This window comes from Macrosteles quadrilineatus, unplaced genomic scaffold (genome assembly GCF_028750875.1).
Source record: "Macrosteles quadrilineatus isolate MER2022 unplaced genomic scaffold, UCM_ALF_1.0 Scaffold_2__2_contigs__length_208266976, whole genome shotgun sequence".
In the NCBI taxonomy this organism is placed as follows: Eukaryota; Metazoa; Arthropoda; class Insecta; order Hemiptera; family Cicadellidae; genus Macrosteles; species Macrosteles quadrilineatus.
Window position 1 is genome coordinate 54,481,091 of NW_026542595.1, and position 23,992 is coordinate 54,505,082.

Here is a 23,992-nt window from a genome sequence, read left to right on the forward strand (position 1 = left end):
ATGCGTCGTTTAGGAGTTGTAAGCCGAAAACTGGTCAAATAATCAACCTTTTGGCCATGTTGATGAAAATATCCCAACTTTGAAAAGCTACAGCGGCTAAACAGCTCGGCCGATTTCGACGTATTTAACATCAATCGACGCGGAATTTAATGCACTAAAAGACATCTTCGAACAACATTTTCCTTAGGATTCGTTATTTAGGAGTTATAAGCGAAAAACTGAAATAAGTGCAAAATTTTCATAGTTTTTCGACTCCCAAAACTTAAGCAGACGTCAGAATCCGTCGCAAACTCACAGGAGTCTTATTTGGGACCCCCAAAAGGTATTAAAACACTTTCCAGCTTTAGACGATTTTTTGGGCAGCACACCCTAAATTTGATCTAATTTGCCTGGACTAACACATCATGTTGTCACAGTGGTAAAGTAAACATACATAAAGTCAGATCAAATAAATACATGCAAGAAATGTTTACTCACTGGTAAAAGCTTTAAGTCGGGAAACATTTGTAGAAAACACAAAAATATAAGGCCGGGTCCTAAAATATTTTTACAAGAAGAGTTTATTATTTGAAAGCGCTATTAAATAGCGTGAGTATTTCAATTAGTTATGTAAGCATTTAGTCGGGTCTTTTAAACTCATCGAAAATTATGACTGTTATTACTGTAGTTTTAAAATAACTTCTGTATAATACCGGTAACTTGACAATTGCTCGATTTCGAACAACAGGTACACTAGTATTTTATATTGTTCAATATATTTTCTTTGTACAGTTCATGGTATTGTTTAGTTTAGGTTAAAAAAATAATACTTCAATTACCAAAAAACCAATTTTATTAATTTAAAATGCATATGCAAATATTTTTTATTTTGGCCGTGGTTGCAAATAAAAATTATTAGAAACACAATAAACAATGATAGAATAAATTATTGTTGAAAATGACCAAAAATTCAGCTATCTGCAACCACGGCCAAAACTTGTGGTTTAGGATCTCCAGGTAGGGGAAAGGATTAGAGAAGGCATCTATTCTGTGTCCATGGCTACAGATACCCGGGGATCCTGGGACTCTTCCCCCGCGTCAGGGGGGCCCGGAGGAGGAGCAGGGGGGTCGTCAGCGGGGGCACCACCACGTCGCTCCTCTCCCTCGATGAGAGCCAGGTATCGGCCAGTTTCCTCCTCATCAAAGATTCTAAGAGGTGTTTTTTCTCCAACCAGGGCAATAGCAACGTTCTAAATAACAGAATACAAGGGTTAAAATGCATTAATTAACAAAACTAGTTTCAGAGTTAACTAAAGTCACACACACATATTTTTGCAAAATAAAATTAAAATAACATTAATGCTGCAGGTACCAGTTCTACATAAAATGCTACATTGTATTGCTATGTCAAGGAAGTACATTAGATATCTGATTTTACAATAAGCAATAATAATAAGTTAAGACATTCACAGTCTCATAATTCACAAGTAAATAATTTTTAAGGCATTTTTAAAGGTTTTGTTGAACTAAAAGCAATACCGCAAACTAGACCTTAAATGGACAGCCGAGTCAAAAATTACAACTGTTCAAAGATGCATTGAAATTGCAATGCTATTATACGCTACCTCCTCAGGTCCGTCTGCTAGAAGACGGAAGAGAATTAATTATAAACGTTTGCATAGGTCAATATGCACATCGATTTAAAGGTCTTTCTTTGTAGAATACAATGCCACAGATTTGAGCTCAAAAGAACAACTGAGTAAAAAATGGCAGCCGTTTGAATATTCAAAATGGCAGATTCAAGAAATCTTTAACAGCTGCCATTTTTCCATTTGTCCATTTGAGGTCCGTTTTCGGCATTGTTTTTAGTTTAACAAGACCTTTAAGTTAATGTACATATCAACCTTTGCTTACCTTTAATATTGTCAACTTACTCCCTATGGGGCATCGCCCATAGGTGACATCGGATCACCATGTACACCAAAAAGTAGATTACTATTACCAGTAATGATTTGACAAATTTGGTTGTGATATCTCTTTTTGTTTTTAAGTTATAAAGTCGTCTTAAGACTTAATTGTCACCCTGTGTATGTGAAGGGTATACTTGCGTCCTTATAACTGATTGCAGGAAAATCAAAGATCAAAACGTTAATTTTTCCTCCAGTGCAGCGTTAACTAGACTATTGATGATTCATGGTTTTCACTAAAAAACTCACGCATAGTCTGGCTACAACTGACATGGCACTACATCGTGCCCAATTAGGATATTTATTTGAGAAGTACCAGAGACTCAGGCCAAAAAATTCAGTAAGACAAACAACACATTTTTTATCACTACGCAGGTTTTTTTTTTTTTTTTTAAGGGAGAGGAGGGAAAATGCTTTTACGCACACAGGTAGCCAGCCTGTAGTGTGAGACTCCTGAATCTATCGCAGACTACTCACTAAAAAACCCCCTCTACTCTGTTGGACACAGACCTGGAATTGTTTGTCACATTACTTCAAGTCAGACCAACATGTTACCTAAGCCCTCAGGGCTCTCACCGTTTATGGCATTTGGATACTTTATGACCTACACCGCATCCCGGTCAAGGTCGAGCTTCTTGGCGCGGAGAATGCCCTGGATGTAATGTGACACACAGGTCCAATTGTCCTCACCCTCCGTCATCATCGGTATGACCGTGTCCACCGACAGCAGTCCTACTAACTGTTGAGCCTCCAGGCGGGGCCTTTCCCAACGCTGGCAGTGGAAAAAGGTATGTTCCACGTCATCGGGAATGCCTGGGCAGTATATGCAATCGGGTGACACGGCTTTGCCCATCCTGAACAGGTACGACCGGAAAAAGCCGTGACCCGTCAGAAATTGGGTGAGGTAGAAGTCCACCTCTCCGCACCGCCGATTAACCCAAGGTTGGACTTGCTTTATCAGTCGCCTGGTCCAGCGTCCCCGAGTCTCCTGTTCCCAGCTCTCTTGCCACAGCTGGTAGGTGCGGGTGCGTTCCTCTGTTCGTGCCTGGTCCTCCCCACGGCGCTGATAAATTGCTTTTCTCTCCGCCGCCAAAAGTTTGACGGGGATGACTCCAGCAACCACCAGGACGGCGGGTTCGGACACTGTTCGGTAGGCGGATGCAACTCTTAGTGCTGCCTGACGCTGCACTCGGGCAAGCCGCATCCTATATACCTCCTTATTTAGAGCGTCTGCCCCCACCTCAGCACCGTACAAGAGTACGGACTGGACAGAAGACATTAACAGCCTTCTACGGCTGGACCGAGGCCCTCCGACATTGGCCATCAACCGGCTAAGAGAGGAGACCACCCTAGCGGCCTTGTCCGCCGTACGGAAAATCTGATCCTGCCAGCTAAGCTTGCTGTCAACCATAATCCCAAGGTACTTGGCAGAACGAACGGTCTGGACTTCAACGGCCCCTACCCTCAACGGCACGATGGTGTCAATCCGTTTTTTTGTTAATATCACGATCTCAGTTTTGCTCAAAGCAAGCGAGAGACCGTGGTCTGTCATCCATGCGTTTATAGTACACATAACTCGGTTCAGCTTTAGCTGAGCCAGCTCAACGCTACGTGCAGCTATCAAAACTGCAACGTCGTCCGCGTACCCAACCAAAACAGTTTCCTCAGGCATTTCAGACCTCAGGAGGCTGTCATACGCGACATTCCAGAGGTCCGGGCCGAGTATGGAACCTTGGGCAGCACCGGAAGTGACACTCATCGTCCGTGGGCCCTCTGTAGTGTCATACAAGAGGAGGCGGAACCGGAGATAATCCTCTATGATACGCATGAGGTATGCCGGGACGTGGAAGGTGTTCTCCAGAGCATCCAGCATATCGCACCACCTCGCCGAATTAAATGCGTTTCGCACATCGAGAGTGACGAGCAGCACAACCCTTCGAGAGTAGTGGTTAAAATCCTCAGCTCTCATCACGGCTTGCTTCACCTCTTCAACAGCGTCAACCGTAGATCGCCCCATCCTGAATCCATACTGCCGAGGGGACAGGTCCCCCGCAGCGACCACGGCTGAATTCAGTCGGGAACGTATCAACTTCTCGAGGACTTTTCCAGCCGTATCCAACATACACAGAGGTCTGTAAGAGGATGGCAGGTCTGGGTCTCCCTTCCCCTTCCCAACAAGCACAAGCCTAGCTGTTTTCCAGCACGAAGGGAAAACTCCTTCGACTAGGCAGGCATTGTACATGCGCAAAAGGATCAAGGGGTTAATAGTCAAAACCTTTTTGAGAACTTCGCCGGGTACCCCATCGGGTCCAGGAGCCTTATTGTTCTTCAGGGATAGGACGGCCGCCTCCACCTCTCCAAGACTGAAAAGTGGTACGTCATCCACCCTTCCGAAATCCCGCAGTGGGCGCAACGTGTGAGCCGGGAAAAGGGACTCGACTATCTTCTCCATAGTGGCCCCATCCATGACGGAAGGTGGAGAGCGGGTGCCAAGTTTCTTGGTTACCAGTTTGTAACCCAAGCCCCACGGATTGGAATCGATATCGTCCCTTAATGTCTCCCAGCAACTACGTTTACTCCGGTTGATGGCTCGACGAAGAGACCTCCTAGCCACTCTGTAAGCATCCGACTTACGACGTCTGTCTACAGGTTCTCTGGCCCTGGTAGCAAGTCTTCTGGCTCTCAATGCTGACCGACGCAATTCCGCAATCTCGGCAGTCCACCAGTACACAGGTCGCTTGTTGCACCGGGATCTTCCGCGAGGCATAGACTCATCGCAAGCGGAGACGATTAGTCCCATCATGGATGTAACTAACACCTCTGCATGAGCCACGCTAGTTGCGGGGGGAACCACCGGTGCTCCTCGTAAGATGGCTTCATTGAATTTTGCCACGTCCAATTTTTTAATATTCCATCGAACGGGCACTTGACGAAACGCGGCTACTTGTCTCTGATGACTATCCAGGACATCAAAAATAATGTACTGGTGGTCACTGCCCGTGTAATCCTCCAGAACTCTCCAGGCTCTGATCCTTGGCAAAAGGGACTCAGATGCAAGGGTTATGTCTGGGATCGTTCCCCGCATCCCAGGGCGCCGGAAAGTTGGCGTGTTTCCCTCGTTGACGACAACGAGTCCGGCTCTGGCAGCAAAGTCCAGAATGTACTTGCCCCGGGAATTGGTGAGGGTCATTCCCCACTCGACAGCCCTAGCATTAAAATCCCCACCCACGACGACGTGTCCTGTGGTATTGCGCACGTTCTCTTCCAGGCGGTCTATCTTCTCACGAAATTCACGGATGGCCTCGTTGGGAGTGAGGTAGACACTAAAGTAAGTGACATCCCGGCACCGAACCCAAACGAAACCTCGGCCCTTCGCGTGACCCCGTACTTGTACTTTCGCTGCATTACGCGCCCAGAATGCAGCAGTACCAAGACTATCAGGGAACCAAAAAGATGGGTCCCTATCACGGTACTGGTACTGTTCGCTGACTAAGAGCGCGTCGACATCGTGTTCTAGGGCAAGCTGACATAGAAGTGCGTCAGCCGTCCTGGATCGCTCAAGATTGCACTGAAGGATTCTTATCTTCGTGAAAGGACTTTCGCTTGCTGTAGTGCAGATTTGAATACACTACACTGTCCAGACCCAGCTATATGCTTCAAGTGTTTGTCAGCGAGCCCATTTTCTTTGGGTTTGGATGGTACATATTTTCTATGGCACGATGCATGTAAGCTAATACCTTTGTGTTCAGATCAACTTCATTAGGCAGAGTGTCCCGAAGAGCGCGTAGGCCATGTTTGAGCAGTTCTTCTGTGTCACATCCAGGGAACTTGTCTAGATTCTTCTCAAGGTAGGTGCGAGCACTCTGAGAACGAGACCCGATAGCCATTGCCTTGCAGTCAAAGAAGTTTGCTGATGGACAAGTCTGGTAGATATGAGGTCCTTGATCCTAAAAATAACAGTGTTCATCAAAATCTGCCAGTTCTAGAGTAATATCATAGACAAATAGAATAAATATAGACCGACAGCAGTGCTGCGGTTAGCATATGTTAAGGCGCCAACTGCTAGGAGTGCCGTGTAGTAACGGCGCAAAAACACTACAATATAGAAGAAGCAGATGTAATTGGAATGATTCGTTTCTTAAGCTCCTCAAAATAGTAGAGAGAAAGTAGGAAATTGTATGTTTTGAGGGTTGAAAATAAGAAAAACCAAATTTTTTACCCATAAAACCTCATTTCCATTGTCCGATCCTGCTGTTTAAACTCTTTGAAGTTTATTCCGCCCTAAAACTTCAAGCCAAATTTGATCAAAATCAGAAAAAAATTACTCAAGTTATCAACACAATAATGGACACACATATTATATATAAACATATATAATATTTTAAACGAATAGTGTTTTTGGCCTCTGGGGACATCAAAATGAAAAAGTAAATCGGTCCTAGCCTAGGTCTTACCGTGCCACCTATGGTAGTAGCATAGCTACTTACCCATGAATTGGGAAATTTGCTAATACAGTCCACTCTTGGTAATTCAAACACTTGATAATTCAAAACTTTCGATAATTCAAAATGAAGGCTCAGTCCCTAGAGAATCTCTCAATATTTCAAATTTTTACCATGCATTTTGATACAATCGGTATTTCAAAGTCCAAATAGAGGGCAGGTCAATTTGTAACACGCAGTAATTCGAAGTTTCGTCGGTTAACACTCTATAATTCGAAGTCATGCTGTAATTCGAAGTTTTGTCGAAAAAACACTCTATAAATCAAAGTCACGCAGTAATTCGAAGTTTAGTCGGCAAAACACTCTATAATTCGAAGTGATCTCTTCCTGTTATAACAGGAAACTATACAGTACAGTACATCCTGTTCCTATGGTAGGCTAGTGTTGGACGTTTTGATGTTTGTTTAGTTAGAGCAGTAGTCTGAGTTAGTTCACTGACTTGTTTTTCTAAGTTGGCAATCCGATCTCTAGATTGCGCGACATCTCCTTGAGCACAAACGTTGTCGACAGCTGATAGTTCAGCTATTGGCGAAATATATAGCGCTAAATAACAGACTTCTTTGCAACTAAAGTAACTGAAAAATAAGCCGTTGATTGTTTAAAAGTGTACTAAAATACGGTACAGTATGATGTTTTATTGTAACGTGCTGTACCTTTGTAAATATTAAAAAATGAACTCTCTGTAATTCGAATGGTTTATTTTTCTCCCGATAAATCGAACTCTTGATAATTCAAAACTCTTGATAATTCAAATTTATATGCTTGGCCCACCAATTTCGAATTATCAAGAGTCTACTGTAACTAAATTGCACTAAAATTGTCTAATACCCCTGGCATAACATAAGAGGAAGTAAGTTGGGATTTCCTAGTCTAAAATGGTTTTCTTTATGCAATGAAATTTACTGTGTTTTATCATACAAACTCTTACGTTGAGGAAAGCCATCAAGAAATTGACAAAAGCTAAGATCTAAAAAGAATACCGGCCATGCAATTTTTACCAAATATTAGGTTAAAAAAATTTCTTCACAAAAATATTAAACTATTTATGTAACATTCATTTGATACTCTTTGTAACAGGTTAAGATTAGCAGATCTACTTTATACTTTATACCTAGGAGGTGTTAACAACGCCAACTTTACCTCGTTTATGATTTAAATAAACCGTTACTTTCTTGGCATCTTAAAAGTTGAACACTATTTATAGAAAATGTAAGTCACTTTCTTTCAAATGTAATGTTGTGTGTAAAATGTATAAACTCCAAAACCAAAAGTTTGTCTGTAAAACTAGTCTCAAACTAAATGTAAATTGTCATGCATTGTATTTAGTTGAAATCATCTTAGTTATTTTTTCAACTCTTTTCTATGTTAGCAAAGCAGTAATTATGTTTCAAAATGTTTTGTAAATCGGCAAATGATAACAAAACATGTTTGGTAAACTAAAAAACACATTCAGCAAGCAGTTTATGTGAGCAGCGCACTAGGGACACTCGTACGTGAAGTAGCTGCACAAACTGGACGAGTGTACGCCTCGCGATGCACACACCTTCCTTTATAGCCTTGAGTGTATATAGTGTGTACAGTATAGTAATCTTAAAGAGATAAAGGCCTTGTCAACAGCCCAAGCACTACAGTGTAGACGTTATTTCAAACACCCAACACGCTATGGCGTGCTTACTATCCATGTTAAGTATTCCAAGAATCATGAAAAGCACACTTTGAAAATGTAGAAAATTCTATGCACTTTTTCTGGGATAATTTTTTTTAAGAAAAAAATATCAATAAAATTTTAGTATTTATAACATTAACCAGGTCAATATCAGTCAGTTGGTAGTGGGTTTGGCAAGTTTTGTAGGCATATCCATGATGGTTTTTTCAAAAATTTAAACAAAGAGTCGTAATGTATGATCATAACAAACCATCTACACAGTATACAGGCAAATTGCATAATACAGTTCAAAAGAAAAGTAAATTTGGATGAATACCATTGATCATATAAATTCAATTCATACACCCAAATTACTGAGAAATAGTATAAATAAATATGACTACTTTAAATAATGTTTTTGGCTTCAGGGACTGAAAAATGAAGTCAGTCCCAGATCTAGGTCTTCCATGCCACCTACAGTAATTAGCTACTTCCATGTAGGGGTAAGTTCACTAAAACACTGTAACAAAATGTAAGAAAGACTGATTCAATTTTGCCAAAGACATCAGTGTGTGTGATGATTTTATCACAAAATTAACTTGTGATTTTAACAAATCATCATCATTATGTAAGGATGAAGGTCCTTACAGTGATTACAACATTATTATGAAAGTTTAAGCCACAAAAAGACATTTTAGTCTATTACTCTATATATAGAGTGGCAAAATAAGGGACTCGTTAAAGGTCCTAATAGATTTTTTATTTTATGCCTCAAGAAATTAACGTTTAAATACATTAAATAGGCTATCCAAAAGTTTGTTGGCAAGTGGAAATATTGTATCTATAGGTAAACTACATAAATAGAATTTTTTTCAATAACTAAAGGGTGTCCCAATAAGAACGCCGGATTTGAAACGTTAACAAACCATATATTTTCTCGCCAAATTTACAATATGAAACATGAATCTTAAAGCGTAGTATCTCCGATTAGTAATTGAGTATTATGTCTTCTAAGTGCCAACCTGCTGAATACTGACAAGTTTGACATCTCTTGACAAAGTTTTCCATCACTTTTTCACACACTTCCTGTTGAATTCCATTAATGGCACGAATCATTTCCTCATTCAAGTCTTGGATTGTTTGAGGGTTATTGGCGAAAACAAGCGACTTTAAATATCCCCAAAATAGAACTGAGCCAATTTATTCGAACTTATAAATCAATCTTCGGACAGATGGCTCATTTGGTGCATTGTCCCGGCCGTAAAACGTGCGCAGCTTCCGTACTTGTAGTGCACTTTAACTATGACTGTACGCGTTGTTCCGTCGTGTAGCGATTCATGACTACAAATGGGACCTAATACTGATAACATCGCTGATAATTTGGGAATTCCTATTGAAATACAGATAAGGATAAGACGCTCCTCAAATCCGGCGTTCTTACTGGGACACCCTTTATTAAGTGGTCAAATAATTACATATCTTGACAGGCCAATCTTAATGTCCAAAGGGAACGTAGTTAGTGGTCAGTGAGAATTTTCCTCACCTTACCTACTCATAGTCGAGAAATGCAAATTAAAAAATTACCCCAATAGGTCAAATAATACTTAATACTTACTTTTTACTAGGTATTGTATACAATACCTTTTTAGCAATGGTAAATGAAAGAAAGTCAGTTTTTTACATTAAGGGCAATGTGTGCTATATTATGTCTAACTTGCAAACTCAGTTGTAATACAATCTTTAGAGTAGTTCATTAGCTCCTCGGTGCAGTAGTTGTTTACTCAGATACTTAGGTTATGTTAATGTTATGCAGCCGATGACATTTTGCTGAACCTCAGCTGTTGTGCTGTTGTTTCTAAGGTAGGGTCAGGTGTAGGATATGGAATTGCTTCCCCTAAAACCGCCTAAATTTTTTGAACGTAGTAACAAAAGGATGCTTAAACAGTGTGCTGTTTAAATTTGAAATCAAAATATTATATTCTGCCTCATGTATTAATACGGTAAAAGTAAAACATATAATCCTTCGCATTTTTGTAATAAAATCACAGTTACATTTTTAAGGGAAGCCAAGTAGCTGATTGGGATTTTTTGTAAAGGGAATGAGTTCAGCTAGCTTTCGTGAGAAATTAGTGTCGAGTTTTAGGGACAGATTTTACTCTAAAAGAACACATGACGATTTACTATCACAGTATCGCTTATAACATAAAATAAGTGTTGTGTTATGCAACCTTTTCTTGTGCGTTGTTGGCCCATGAACTCTAACTGTCTCAGGCAAGCTTGATGAACTCTATCCCTTAAAAAAATTTAAACTGATGTAAGTTAACCACAGGTCAAATGGTACACTTTGCGAAAGTAAATATTTAACATAGTAAAAGGTGAAGCGTTCAAGCTAAGTATGTGATTTTCTGGATGTGAGCTGACATGAAAATGTAAATGACTTCATCAAAAATATTGTTCATTTTAAAAGTAAAGTTGAATACAATATTAAAAGTAAGACTTACATCATAGCCAGCAACCAAAAGTCCCACCCCAAATGGTCGGCGGTCGTACCGCTGAGTACACACTTGCATCTTGTTCCCCACATTGGCAAGAAGGCGAGATACAGGCATTAAATCATCATGGCTGTATTTGTAGTTCAAACACTCTGTGCGCATGTAGCGGCTGAAGACAAACAATGAGATCAAAGACCTAATAATGTAGAGGTTTTAAAAACTAAATCAATATTACAATAAATTATTGAGGTTGATCGTTTTAATTTGTTTTAGATGAACTTAGTAATTCATAGTCTTATAGAGATGCCCACCAATTGTTTGACACACACTCTCTCTCGTTCAGACACAGCACGATCAGCATGCGTAATTACCGGTACCCTAAATATGGCCACTGCTTCACGTGAATGGCTGCTATGGTGAAGGGTTGCAGTTGGCCTACAGCGTGTAAAATATCATGAAAATGTTTAAGACCACATCCAAACAACATTGACCCTTTGCGTGGATTTTCTACATTCAAACACTTTACTCCATCCAAACAGATAGATAATTGCACCCCTCTCCACCTATATTGTGAGGAATTTTTCTCTACCCCGCATCCTCCGGCCCATTTATAAAAGCGGCCCTGCATGAAAAATCAAAGAACATCGATAGCGGTTGCCTACTGAGACAACGAAAATTTAATCGCAGAACACTATTTATACTTGGTGGGATTGTACATTTTATTTCACAACGTTAACTAATACCATGACAATAGTCACATAATACATAAGGATAAAGTAAGGAACATGACGTTGGTCTAAGATTTGAACTCACTTAGCTGCGACCAGAGCTTGATGGAGATCTCAATTTTCTGATAACGCTTATCTATACAAAACTTTATTACAATGATGACAATTATTTCACACAAAAATTACAGGGTGTCTATTTAAAAATTACAGTTTATTTCCATTTTAAAATTCAAGACTAATTCCGGACTTTTTCAAGACTAATTTTTCAACAACTAGGATAGGTTTTCAATCAAATCACCACTTAGACCTTTACCAACTATATCGCCACCTAAACCTCAAGCAGAGTTAATTAGTCCAAGACAATCATCAAATCAAAAAGTTCAATGATGGACAATCTCAACAAGGTGAAGACACAGAATCCATTAGGCGGTCCCAAAGCCATCAGGCGGTTCCAAAGGACTTGAAAAGCACCTGATAAATTAAATCTATAAAAAAGAAGATAGATGTTCCCTTCCAGGAAGATGAGTATTTCAGTATGTCAGTATTTTGTTGTTTTATTTAATATTGGAAGGGAATTGTCTTAAAAAAGGTGAAGTAACCTAACAAGTTTTTATTTTTTGAGAAGATTAAGTTTTCTTTTATAAGTCGGAGGGAGATGTAAAGTAGCCATAATAATACTAAGAACAATAGATAAGAAGTGAAGGTCCAAACAAGTACAAAGGTCAAACAATGGAGACGAGACGGTGAGGACGACAACATAGTCTATTTATACTCAAGATACGTGCACGCACATCGTGTTTTACCGTAGGCCAATGTACATTAATCTTTAGTATAAAGCATAACAATCGTCTTTTGAGACCCCTCAAAATCATGAACTCCTACCAGGGTTGTGTGAATATTATCGTGATCTTCCAGAATCGCAGCGAAATTCTGATCATTTTCTGTGGTCTTGTACACATTTTCATCGCCTCCCACAGTCATGGAAGCTATCATCGTCTTCCTCTATTGCAGCAAACTTCTGATTCTCACACGCAGTTCATATCATTGTCTCTTGCGATGAAAGCAAAATTCTTATCACCTCCCGCGGTCGTGTGGATATTATCAACGTCTACAATTTGTAACACAATTCTGATCGTCTCCCGCGGTCATGTGGACATCATCGTCGTCTCCCGCTATCGAGAGAAAATACTGATTATATATCGCGGTTGTGTGGACATCATCGTTGCCTCCCACGATTGCAGCCCAATTCTGATCATCTCCTACAGTCGTGTAGACATCATCAATGCACGGGAAATCGTGAATATGCTTGCGGTAACAGAAACATCACCGTCGTCTTCTATGATCGCAGAAAAAGTCTGATTGCCTCCCATGGTTGTGTGGACATCATTGTGGTCTCCCTTGGTCACGGCAAAATCTAGAATATCCCCGCAGCAATGGAACTATTATCGCCGCCTTCTGTTTTCGCAGTAGAATCACACACATCTCCTGCGGGCGTATGGACATATTGTCGACTTCCGCAATTGCAGCAAATTAAGATTAACTCCCCTGCTGTCATTTACACATCATCTTTGTCTTCCGGGGTCACAAAAACGTTATTGTAATCACCCATGGACCTAGGAAAAGTGGTAATTTTTGATTGCGTGATCTTCACAGGCACGTCGGTAATCGGTATTGACTTTAGATGATCAATTCCCAATACCAATATCCAACTATCGGTGGTACCTATCTAGAATCAGTTACGATAATAGACACATCCTTTAAAATATGTTTCAAGCATTAAGTGGACATTTGATTAGATTATACATGGTCAATAAAATTCCCAACTGTGTCAACAAAATAAGACTAAATCCTGGCTTTTCAAGAAAATTTTGAAATTCAATACTAATTCCAGATTTTTCTGTTTTTCCCGACTACTAAAAACGGTGAATAAATATTGTTATACAAGGCTAAGGCATATCAGAGTACAATAAAAGCATGTTTGCAATTTACATCATTGTGTTATAAAAAGTGCAGTATATTTCTTCAATTTTTGCACTTTAAAACAAAGAGCATTTTTTGCCCATTATAGCACCATACCTAAGTTGGCCTATGCATTTGTATTTTCGTTTTTCTTGTGGATAAGGTTACTTTGTTACAAAAATTTTGATTTTTTTATAACTTAAAAACTATACATAGGCCTACAAAAGATTTAATTCTTGCGCCATATTATGTGGATGGATGTTATCTATAACTTATCCATTGTAAACAAATTTTGATGTTATAGATAAAAATAAAAAATATTTTTGAGACTGTTCAAAGTAAGAACATGGAAGTGGATGGAGCTTCTATGAACATAAACTTTAACCTTTTATGTCTCTGGTACTGTTAAACCTAGGGGCTTCATTGATATACCATAAAAAAGCTTGGGTTTCAACGAACAAATACATCCAAAAAATATTGAAAAATATTAAATAGGCCTATTAAAATGTTTACAAAGTAAAAATTGAAACAACTCGCCGAAATATTTGTGATTTACTCCTCTATCAGTGTATTTGTTTCTAGTTCTTCCTGAGGCCTGATAGCTTACGCTTCTTCTTAATTAAGTTATTAATGAATATTAGAGTGAAAAATAATTGTTCAATATTTTTAAAGTGCTCTTAAGTGTCTTCAAAAACACCACAAAAACCGACGCCAAAAGAGCGTCTAAACTTTACTAAAAACGACTAATATATTTACAATATTTACAGTTTTTTCTTTCTTTTCTCTTTTTATTTCTTTGACATGATACTGAAGTTGCTGAGGTCAGCATAGAAGGTAAATAAACCTGATCCTCGTGAAGATATCATTGACGGTTCGTGGAGAACTTGTACCACATCACTGTATGCTATGTTGTCAAAATCTTCCTGAGGGGGCCAGATGAACTTATTATTTCCCTGGTTCCTTAGGAATTTTACCTCAGCTCCCTTCTCATATGAGCTAATGATTTGCCCTATGAAATAGTGATAAATCTATTTTTTAGAGGCATATTTCACCACTACTCATGAGCAGATGATGGCGGATCAGCACCTTTCTCTGTACCAAACATTTTTTTGTGTTTGAATTTTTTTAAGAGACATGAATATCAACCCAATTACCTGAGGTAACTAAGGATTCGTTTTTTAAGGAAAAAACGAGGTCTCAGTTAATATCTTTTTAAAAATGTTTAAAACAATATTGCACTAAATTTGATATATGATATGATATATTCTTAAAGTAAATAAAGCAAGGAATTAGAAAATGTGTATTAGATGCAGGATTTGACATATTTAATGTGTGTTACATAGAGTCAACATCTTTTTTTTACTTTTCGTTCATAGTAGCCCCACATTTCAAAGTATCTGACAGTATTTAAATATAAGCTTAGTCATAAAAACCCATTAACTTACCTCAAAACACGTGCATCTGCCGTCAGGCCAGCAATACTGACTCCAATATGACTATCTATTGGGATAATTTTTTTCTGGTGAGCTGAAAGTTCAGATGTTGCTCTCTTTAATGCTATTATTAAAGCATGGGTCTTGTTTTTCAATCCTACTGTAGCAGAACCAAGTTTAACTGCCTCCATGGCATACTCAACTTGATGCAAACGACCCTGTGGACTCCATACCGTGACATCACTGTCATATTGGTTTCGGAACTGAAAAATAACAAATAATGAATGTTAATATCTGTAATCTCTATAAAAAAATCTTTTATCATAGATTTACAATTTTATTTTTGTAGAAAAACAAGGATTTGATAAGACCATAGATTAACCAACACAAGGGAGTAGCCTACATGTTTTATTTCTGATAAGACTTAATATATCTCTGAATGAGGGACGGTAACTTTACCTACTTTTTCAATGGCAAGCTATAGGAATTCATTAAAATTATACTAAACCTGCCTCTTTTCAGTTTGATGGGTTTTGACATGTGACAGTAGATCAAGTTCCATGATGGCTCCTAATTAGAGAAAAAGTGTTTTTAATGAATGACAAATTTTGTTACAGTACTAAGTTGCCTAAGTATATAGTTAATTAGTTCAAATAAGACAGAGAAATTATATCAGGCCTACTTAAGACAAGAAGGTCAACATTAATATAAGCAAATATAACTAAGTTTAAAATTGACGATATTTATTTTAACCTTTGACTACAGATAGTTACTCGCAAGAAACTTTGATGTCTAGCTTAAAAACTTACTAAAAATTAAAACATAAGTTTAAGTTGACGGGAATTCTGCTAGAAGTAGTATTATAGGGTAATTAATAAGTCATTAAATCATATTAGCTCCTGACCATATGGGCATGGGTTTAATACCTGATCCTGTATTCCTCTGACTAGGGTAGACTACTGTAAAGATAGACTGAAGACGGACAAGGTAAGTTACGTTTAACTTTTGGAGGCCTAAGATTCTTCCTTTGTTTGCTCAATTCTGGTAGGCCTAGTAAGAATGTTTTAAATTTCTGTCCCGCTAAGTCTCAATCAATGTTATTAAGTAGGTGAAGTGAAAACAAATGCATACGGACTGAGTGTAAAACATGTTTGAATCAAAAAAAGATTATGGCTTGCGAGTTATAAGTCATAAGCCCAATATTCAACCAAATAAGCAAAAAATGCATTAGCTACAGTCAAAAACATAGGTAGGCCTAGAGAAACTAACAACTATGCTACTGTATTTACACTACCAGTTTTAGGCCAAAGAAATTCACGAGCACGCTGCAGAAGGCATTATTCAGCCAAAAACTCTTTAGGCTTTTCTGACATTCATTTAAATCCTGTTCAGTCTTTAGAGAAGGAGAAAGGTCATTAAAAAGCTTGACGGAATTGTATTGAAAAATCTTTTGGATGAATGATGTTGAGTGATTAGGAATTGCAAGGTCGGAATATTGAAATAATTTTTTATTTAGTCTGCAAATGAACAAAAGGTTTTTAAGTAAATCATAACATATGGTTTATTGTTTTTATAATGTTTTGTTTACTTGTTGTAATGTATTAAGTTTTGTGATTTTTGTCAGTAAAAATACAAGGAATTATTTTTGTTAAAAGCAGAGTTTTATTTAAAGAGAAGTAGTTCACAAAGACAATGGTTATGGGCCCAGACACACTTTATCTTATGATGTATTAAATTTGCTTGTAAGGAAAATGGATATTACTAAGATAAATATTTCACCTTTGGAAAGCAAGAAGAATTGGACTGCATGGAAGTACAAAATAAAGGCATTGTTAAGAACTGTACCTAATGCATTGGAAGTTGTTGAAGGTGAAATCACCAAGCCCCTAATCGTACCGCCTGAAGCATCAGTAGCGGTAAAACGAAAATATGAAGAAGATTTAGCTCAATATAACAAGTTAGATGGTACAGCTCTGATTATCATAACAACCAACTTAAGTGATACTAACCTAGAAAAGGTTTTACGATTCCAAACAGCAAGAGAGGTATGGGCTGAACTTCATAAGATTTTTGAAGGGAGGTCAGAAGACAAAATATATGATCTTGGTCTGCAGTTCTTTCAGTATAAGAAATTTGAAAGTGATGATATATCTACTCATCTGAGTAAATTAAAACAGATATGGTATGATATGCAAAAAGAACTTATGAATGAACATATCACTGCTTTGCCTGAATTTTTGCTCATCTGTAAGGTTTTGGGGACTTTGCCCGATAATTATTTTAATTTTAGATCCAGTTGGGTTTTGCTGTCCAAGCAAGAAAAGAACATTGAAAACTTAACGGAGCAGTTGTGTGCCTTTGAGAGAACTTTAAAAGAAAAAGAAGATACTGAAGTGGAAGCTTTGGTATCAAGAGGATATCATAAGAAAAATGACAAAAAAGAAACCCCTGCCGTGGAAACTTTGGGTTCAAGAGGATACCAAAGAAAAGCCGATGGCAGCAGAAAAATGGTCTGTTATAACTGCAATGAAATTGGACACATAGCAAGATATTGTAGAAAACAAGAAAAGAGGATGTATAGTAAGTCAACAGAAGTTTCAAACTTTGATACAGTCGAAGATGATCAATGTCTTTTGCTCTCAGAAAAATCTTTGAATCATTCGAAAAACTGTGAAGATTGGTTTGTTGACAATGGTGCAACTAATCATGTTACGAACATGGGGCACAGTTTCCTAAGGTTTGAAAAGTTTACAGAGCCTCATGGTATTCTTGGTGCTGGAGGACAAGTACTAGAGGCAATTGGTAAGGGTGACATAGCTTGTGAGTCAACCATCATGGGAGTTACAAGAAATTTTACACTGACGAATGTTTGGTACGTACCAAATGTTAGGAAAAACCTGTTTTCAGTGTTGTCTGCTCATGATAAAAACTCTAATAGCTTTTTTGAGTCCAACAAAAATCGATGTAAATTCTATGTAAATGGACAAGAGATTGTGAGAGGTTACCGGGAGATGCATGGTGGACTATTTAAATTGAACTTAAAATTGAAACGTGTTTGTAATGAGGTATATACTGTAGGCACGAATAAATCTAACTTGCTTCAGTTGTATCATGAAAGATTTGGGCATCAGAACAAGAAACATGTTAGTGAAGTAATTCAGCAAAATTTAGGTGTCTCGGTTGGATTGGACGATAGGATTTGTCAAGGATGTATGAATGGGAAATTGCATAGACTGCCTTTCGGGGAAAGACATCGTTCCAGCGTACCTGGAGAAATCATACATTCTGATGTGTGTGGTCCTTTCCAAGTTCCATCATATCAAGGTTCGAAGTATTTTGTTTTGTTTAAAGACGATTTTTCACGATTTAGGTATATCTATTGTATTAAAGAAAAATCTGATGTTGCCTCAGCTATCAAAAGATTTTTGGCCGAAGTTGAAGCTGCAGGGCATGTTGTTAAGCAATTTTCTTGTGACAATGGAGGTGAATTTAAGAATAAGGATGTGAGTAACATATTCCATCAAAAAGGTATAAGACAAGTATTCACGATGCCTTACACACCACAACAAAATGGTTCAAGTGAACGGGACAACAGGACAATAGTAGAAATGGCTAGATGTATGTTCCACTCACAGCATGAAGCTATGCCTCAAAATCTGTGGGCAGAGTTAGTCACAACAGCTGTTTACATTCTGAATAGAACGGGTCCAACAACGATAAAAGGGATGTCACCATATGAATTATGGTATGGGAAGAAGCCAAACATTAATCAGTTGAGAATAGTTGGTTGCAAATGTTTTGTACATGTACCCAAAGAGAACAGAAGGAAGATGGACTCAAAAGCTGTGGAAGGAGTTCTAATTGGGTTTGAAGATAATGGCTACAGGATTTGGGGTAAAAATGAAAAGCTTATAAGATCAAGAGATGTGGTTTTTGAAGAGATTCCTTTAATCACTCGTGGTATTGATAATTGTTCCAATCAAGAAAGGAACTCATGTGACAAAAGTTCTCAGACTGAAGAGATTAAAGACATTGACAGCTCAACTTCTCAGATCAAGCAGAAGTCGGATCAGTCTTTTGGGGAAGAAAATGAGTTACCACAAAAAGATTATTCTATTAATCTAAGGGACAGGAGTACTATCAAACAACCACTAAAACTGTCTGATTATGTAGCACTAGCAGAGGTAATGTGCTCGGATCATATTACTCCAAAATCATTCACAGAAGCAATTACAAGTTCTGATGCTTCTGATTGGAAAAGTGCTATGCAAGATGAAATCAACTCATTGAAAGAAAGAGATGTCTGGGAATTGACAGATTTACCCGAAGGAAAATCGGTGTTGCCGTGTAAATGGGTATATAAGATAAAATTACATGCAGATGGTTCGGTGGATCGGTTCAAAGCCAGACTTGTAGCTAAAGGATTTAACCAAAAGGAAGGTGAAGATTTTAATGAAATTTTTAGTCCAGTAGCTAGAATGGGGACAGTGAGATCAGTGTTAAGCATTGCAGCAAACGAGAACATGTTTATAAAACAATTTGATGTCACAACTGCATTTCTTTATGGTGATTTGGAAGAAGAAATTTACATAAAACAGCCAGAGGGTTTTGAAGATGGGTCTGGTCAATACTGTAAGTTGAAGAAAAGTTTATATGGGTTGAAACAAGCGTCACGTTGTTGGAATGAAAAATTTAGCAATTGTCTAAAAGAAAATGGTTTTAATAGTAGCACAGAAGATCCATGCCTTTTTCATAAGAATGGGAGTGAAGGAAAAGTCATAGTTATTTTATATGTTGATGATGGTTTAGTAGCTGCTACCTCGGAATGTGAAATAGATGTTTTTTTCAAAATGGTAGGTAAGGAATTCAAGATCAAAACCATGAATGCTTCACACTTCTTGGGACTTGAAATTTTTAAGGAACAAGATGGTTCAATTACTCTTAGTCAAGCAGGCTACACAAAGAGACTGTTAGAGAAATTCAACATGTAGGCTACGATTGTAACCCTGGAAGGACTCCAATTGGTTTGGAAAACTTACAGATAGGAAAAGAAGTTGAACTAAAGGCAGAGGCAACAAAGGCTCCTTATAGGCAAGCTGTTGGAGCATTAATGTATTTATGTTGTGGAACTAGACCTGATATAGCATTTGCTATTTCATATGTTTCAAGATTCTTGGACTGTCATACTTCTGAACACTGGGATATGGTGAAACAAATTATGCGCTATTTAAAAGGTACAATGGACTATAGAATAAAATATGACAAGCAGCCTGAGAATCAAAAGTTAACCATATATAGCGATGCTGATTTTGCAGGTGATATGGCAACTAGAAGGTCAACTACAGGTGTAATCAGCTTCTATGCGGGAGGACCAGTCACTTGGCTGAGTCAAAAACAATCATCCATTGCCATATCAACAACAGAGGCAGAGATAGTTGCAGCTAGTGAAGCAACTAGAGAAGCAGTATGGCTTTATAGAATATTCAAAAGTTTGACAACTATGAATGAGAAGCCCATTATTTATGTTGATAATGAGGCAGCTGTTCGTTTATCGAAAAATCCTGAGTTTCATAAAAGAACAAAGCACATTGAAGTGAGGCATTTTTTTGTTCGTGAGAAAGTACTTGATGGAACTATAAAAGTTACAAGAGTATCGTCAGAGAATCAAATAGCTGACATACTAACAAAACCTCTGAAACCTGGACGTTTTAAAATACTGTGTAGTAAGATTGGTGTTTGTTTGTGATTTTCAGCCTAAACAAAAAGGGGGAATATTGAAATAATTTTTTATTTAGTCTGCAAATGAACAAAAGGTTTTTAAGTAAATCATAACATATGGTTTATTGTTTTTATAATGTTTTGTTTACTTGTTGTAATGTATTAAGTTTTGTGATTTTTGTCAGTAAAAATACAAGGAATTATTTTTGTTAAAAGCAGAGTTTTATTTAAAGAGAAGTAGTTCACAAAGACAATACGGAAGAATTACTAAATGGATATCTGTTGTTAAGTTGCTAATAAAAAGAAGATTTATTTTTATTAGTGAAGGATAATGTTTCAAAAATGTAGCCTACATGAATAGAAAGTTGAGAATTCAGAATTTGTTTAAAGTTTCTGTAGGCCTACTGTAGGATTGACATTTAAGTAGGAGGGAAAAATACAGTGCGGATGGCCTTCAATTGACGTTGAAAAAGAAACTTAGTCTTTTGAGTTTCACTATCCCAGACTGGGACAGCATAGAATTAAATATGGGTATATAAGCAGAACCTCGATACTTTGACACTTAGTGGACTTAAGGGATGTCGAACTATAGAAATGTTGAACTATAAGGAGTAAATGAAGTTTAATATACAGGAAAGTAAAAACACCAGTCTTAAATAGAAATCACCCGAATTTATAAAAAAACTAAAAAGCTTAACAATTTCAGTTCATTAGTTAAGTCTCAAGTAGCTTTTTATTTTTTATACTTTAGAGATTGTTATTATTTTTACTAAAAGAATGTCGTTTTGTGCCAACCACAACAGACGGTTTTATAACCATTGTTGATTTATGCTTTTATGTGATGTAGTCAATGTTTTTTTTTGAAAAATAAAGCATGTTTCTTCTTTCTTCTTCTTCTTCTTAGTTAAGTCTCAAGTCAACAATAAATAACAAATTAGGCCTAATGTTTATGTCAGCTTACATCACAATAGTAACCATTAAATATTACTTGACAAAATAGCTCTTAAGCCCGTGTCGAACTACAAGGAGTGTCAAACTATTGAGTGTCGAACTATTGAAGGTCTACTGTAGCAGGACTTCAGAATTAAGTGTATGGCTAAGCATCCGAAGCATGAAAATACCTACTAATTTTTGTGTGTGAAATTATAGATATGTTTGTGGTGGTTGAGATTTTCAACACGGATCACACCATGGAACTTAACCTCAGGAATGAATCTCATTTTCGCTCAACAGTAAGTTAAATATTCTTTCGGCTTTCTTGGTTTGCTGATTATATATAATGTTACAAAAAGGATAAGTTGGGTTTTTTGGCATTGAGGACTAAATGACTATTCTCACACCATTGGAGAAGCTATTAGATTCAAGGAAAATTATTTTTTTAAATCATTCAAACCATTTGAATAGCCCGCCAACAAGGTAAATATTGTCTCTTAAATCAAGCGATGCAGCGAATCGAACACAGAGCACGCTCTAGCGGCGTAGCAGAACCTTGCTTGGCTGTCTATATAAGTACACTTCCGCAGAGAACCGACAATGTATTAACGGATGAATAACGGTACATATTTATTCTAATTGTCTATGATATGAGTCTCAGAACATCACATCACAATATTGTGCCCAGAAGTAGTTAAAAATAAAATGGGGTAAAGTTTCTTAACTGGGCTACCCTAATATCGATTGAAAATATTGATTTGATTATTTAAATCTTCATTCAATATTTTCATAATCAGCATGTTTGATTAGTTGAGCAGAGCGAAGTGAAGCTCTTTGGGATCAATTTCAATGCAAACTTTATAAAACACTAGCTGTACCCGCGGGCTTTGCCCCGTTTAACTTTATAAGTGAGCTCGTTCACATGGCTCAATCACGTCCTGGTTGAAGTTTGTTCGTGGGAACTGTCTATGGCAGTTAGATTAATGTAAAATGCTAAAATGCTATAAGAAGGAAAGGAAACAGGTCCACGACGTTGGAAGTGGTTAAGGAAGTGGTAAAGGCGAGTAGTGAGGAGTGTGGTACCGGTAACCGTTATTGGCAGTTAGTATCTGCAATATTAAAATTCTATTGGGTTCCCCTATATAAGTGAGTTTTCGTCTTATAAGAAAATACATAATTCGCATCAATATCAATGTGTCAAGTGTCATATTAAGGAAAATTTCAGAATTCACTCTCAAAAACTGCCTGATATTTGCAGAGCTGATAACTGATAAGTTAAATTAATTGATGAAATAGTTGAATATTTTGTATTCTATCTAACTTAGGGCCTATAAGCATTTGATTTAATGATTACTTTATTAAGTAAAAACCATAAAACACGATCATAGACTAACTGGCTATGCCAGAGTTGCCACCTTAGGTTAGGGAAAAATCGGGACATGGCCCCCAACCCCCGGATTAACATAGGCTTAAATGTGAGCATAAGGAACCGAAATCGGGACTGTCCCAGCAGAATCGGGACGGGTGGCAAACCTGGGCTACGCTCTAGGCTTTCACTACTGTGAAAGCAATCCTAGTTAAGGTCTAGTTTAGAGCCTTATAACTGTATAGCCTAAGTTGGCTAGATAGACTAGGCCTTTCTGTAAAAACTAAAAAATATAAAAGTTTTTTATTAGGCCATTGATATTTTCAATCGGTATTAGGGTAGGTAGCCCAGTTAAGAAACTGTAAGTACCCATAAAAGGGTACTTAACTTAATACATGAAAATACTCAGGAGTAATTTGTTGTGTAGGAGGCAGAATGCTTTAGTATGAGCTAGGCCTAGGTAAGAAGACACCTAGCTCCTTAAGTCTACACATTGTTTGAAAATTCACCTAACATTCAGTAATATTTCTTTCAATTATAAATAATGAAGTAAATTACCTGCCAAGAATAATAACAATACAATAACACTTCTTTATCTTTGTCACCGGACTCTACAAATTATTAGGCCTAAGGCCTATGTTCAAGAGAATTAGATTCTAGGCTACTAAAACGGAGCTTATGATAAATGTGAAGTAAACATGATATGAGGGGAGAAAATCGTCTTATTATTTATGAATATAGCTATTAAAGTATTATATTACTTACCATGATAAATATTTTATTAATCCAACACTTCTGGACTTACTTCAGCTTTCTTTGGCTTGGTCGTCACCGAAACCGATAACAAACGCACAGATACAGAACACCGTGTTCTGAGAACGTGAGAACAGACAACTACACACACACAGAACAGACACAGCACAGTTTAAGGTTAAGGTTTCAAACTCAAACAGCAAGTCATAGACATGACATGGAGTACAAACTTAAAGGCGACATTGGCAGGCCAAGGATTTCACCATGGTAATAATCAATAATGAGGCTTTTATCAAAGTGACTATTGACATTGATTATAATATTTTGTTTCAAAATCAGTTATTAATGGTCCAAAATTCTAGAACTAATGACATAGATCCAACAAATATCAAAATAAATAAACATTATCGACAATCTGACACATCATTTCTCCCAACAACGTTTACCTTTATCGTGGGTTAACTATGCTATTTTATAGGGAAAATCACAAAAGTTGCAATAACTCTTGAACCATAAT

At 37.5% G+C, this 23,992-nt stretch overlaps 1 protein-coding gene across 1 annotated transcript; it reads right to left on the minus strand.

Annotated features, from left to right (window-relative positions):
* Positions 1-814: 814 nt before the first annotated feature.
* LOC128985665 (proteasome subunit alpha type-1-like) lies at positions 815-23,620 on the minus strand. Its single transcript, XM_054405427.1, has 5 exons — positions 23,488-23,620; positions 14,718-14,968; positions 10,595-10,754; positions 5,684-5,893; positions 815-1,229 (listed from the first exon to the last, which is right to left on the minus strand). The coding sequence occupies exons 1-5, from the start codon at positions 23,488-23,490 to the stop codon at positions 1,023-1,025; spliced, it is 831 nt and encodes a 276-aa protein (XP_054261402.1). The 5' UTR covers positions 23,491-23,620; the 3' UTR covers positions 815-1,022.
* Between the last annotated feature and the right edge of the window lie 372 nt (positions 23,621-23,992).

Excerpts from the sequence above, each read along its gene's own strand:
- LOC128985665 (XM_054405427.1), bottom strand. Across the intron at positions 5,894-10,594 it reads TTTTGGTTGCTGGCTATGAT|GATCAAGGACCTCATATCTA; the intron begins GTAAGTCTTACT and ends TGTTATTTTTAG. Across the intron at positions 1,230-5,683 it reads AAGTTGATCTGAACACAAAG|AACGTTGCTATTGCCCTGGT; the intron begins GTATTAGCTTAC and ends TCTGTTATTTAG.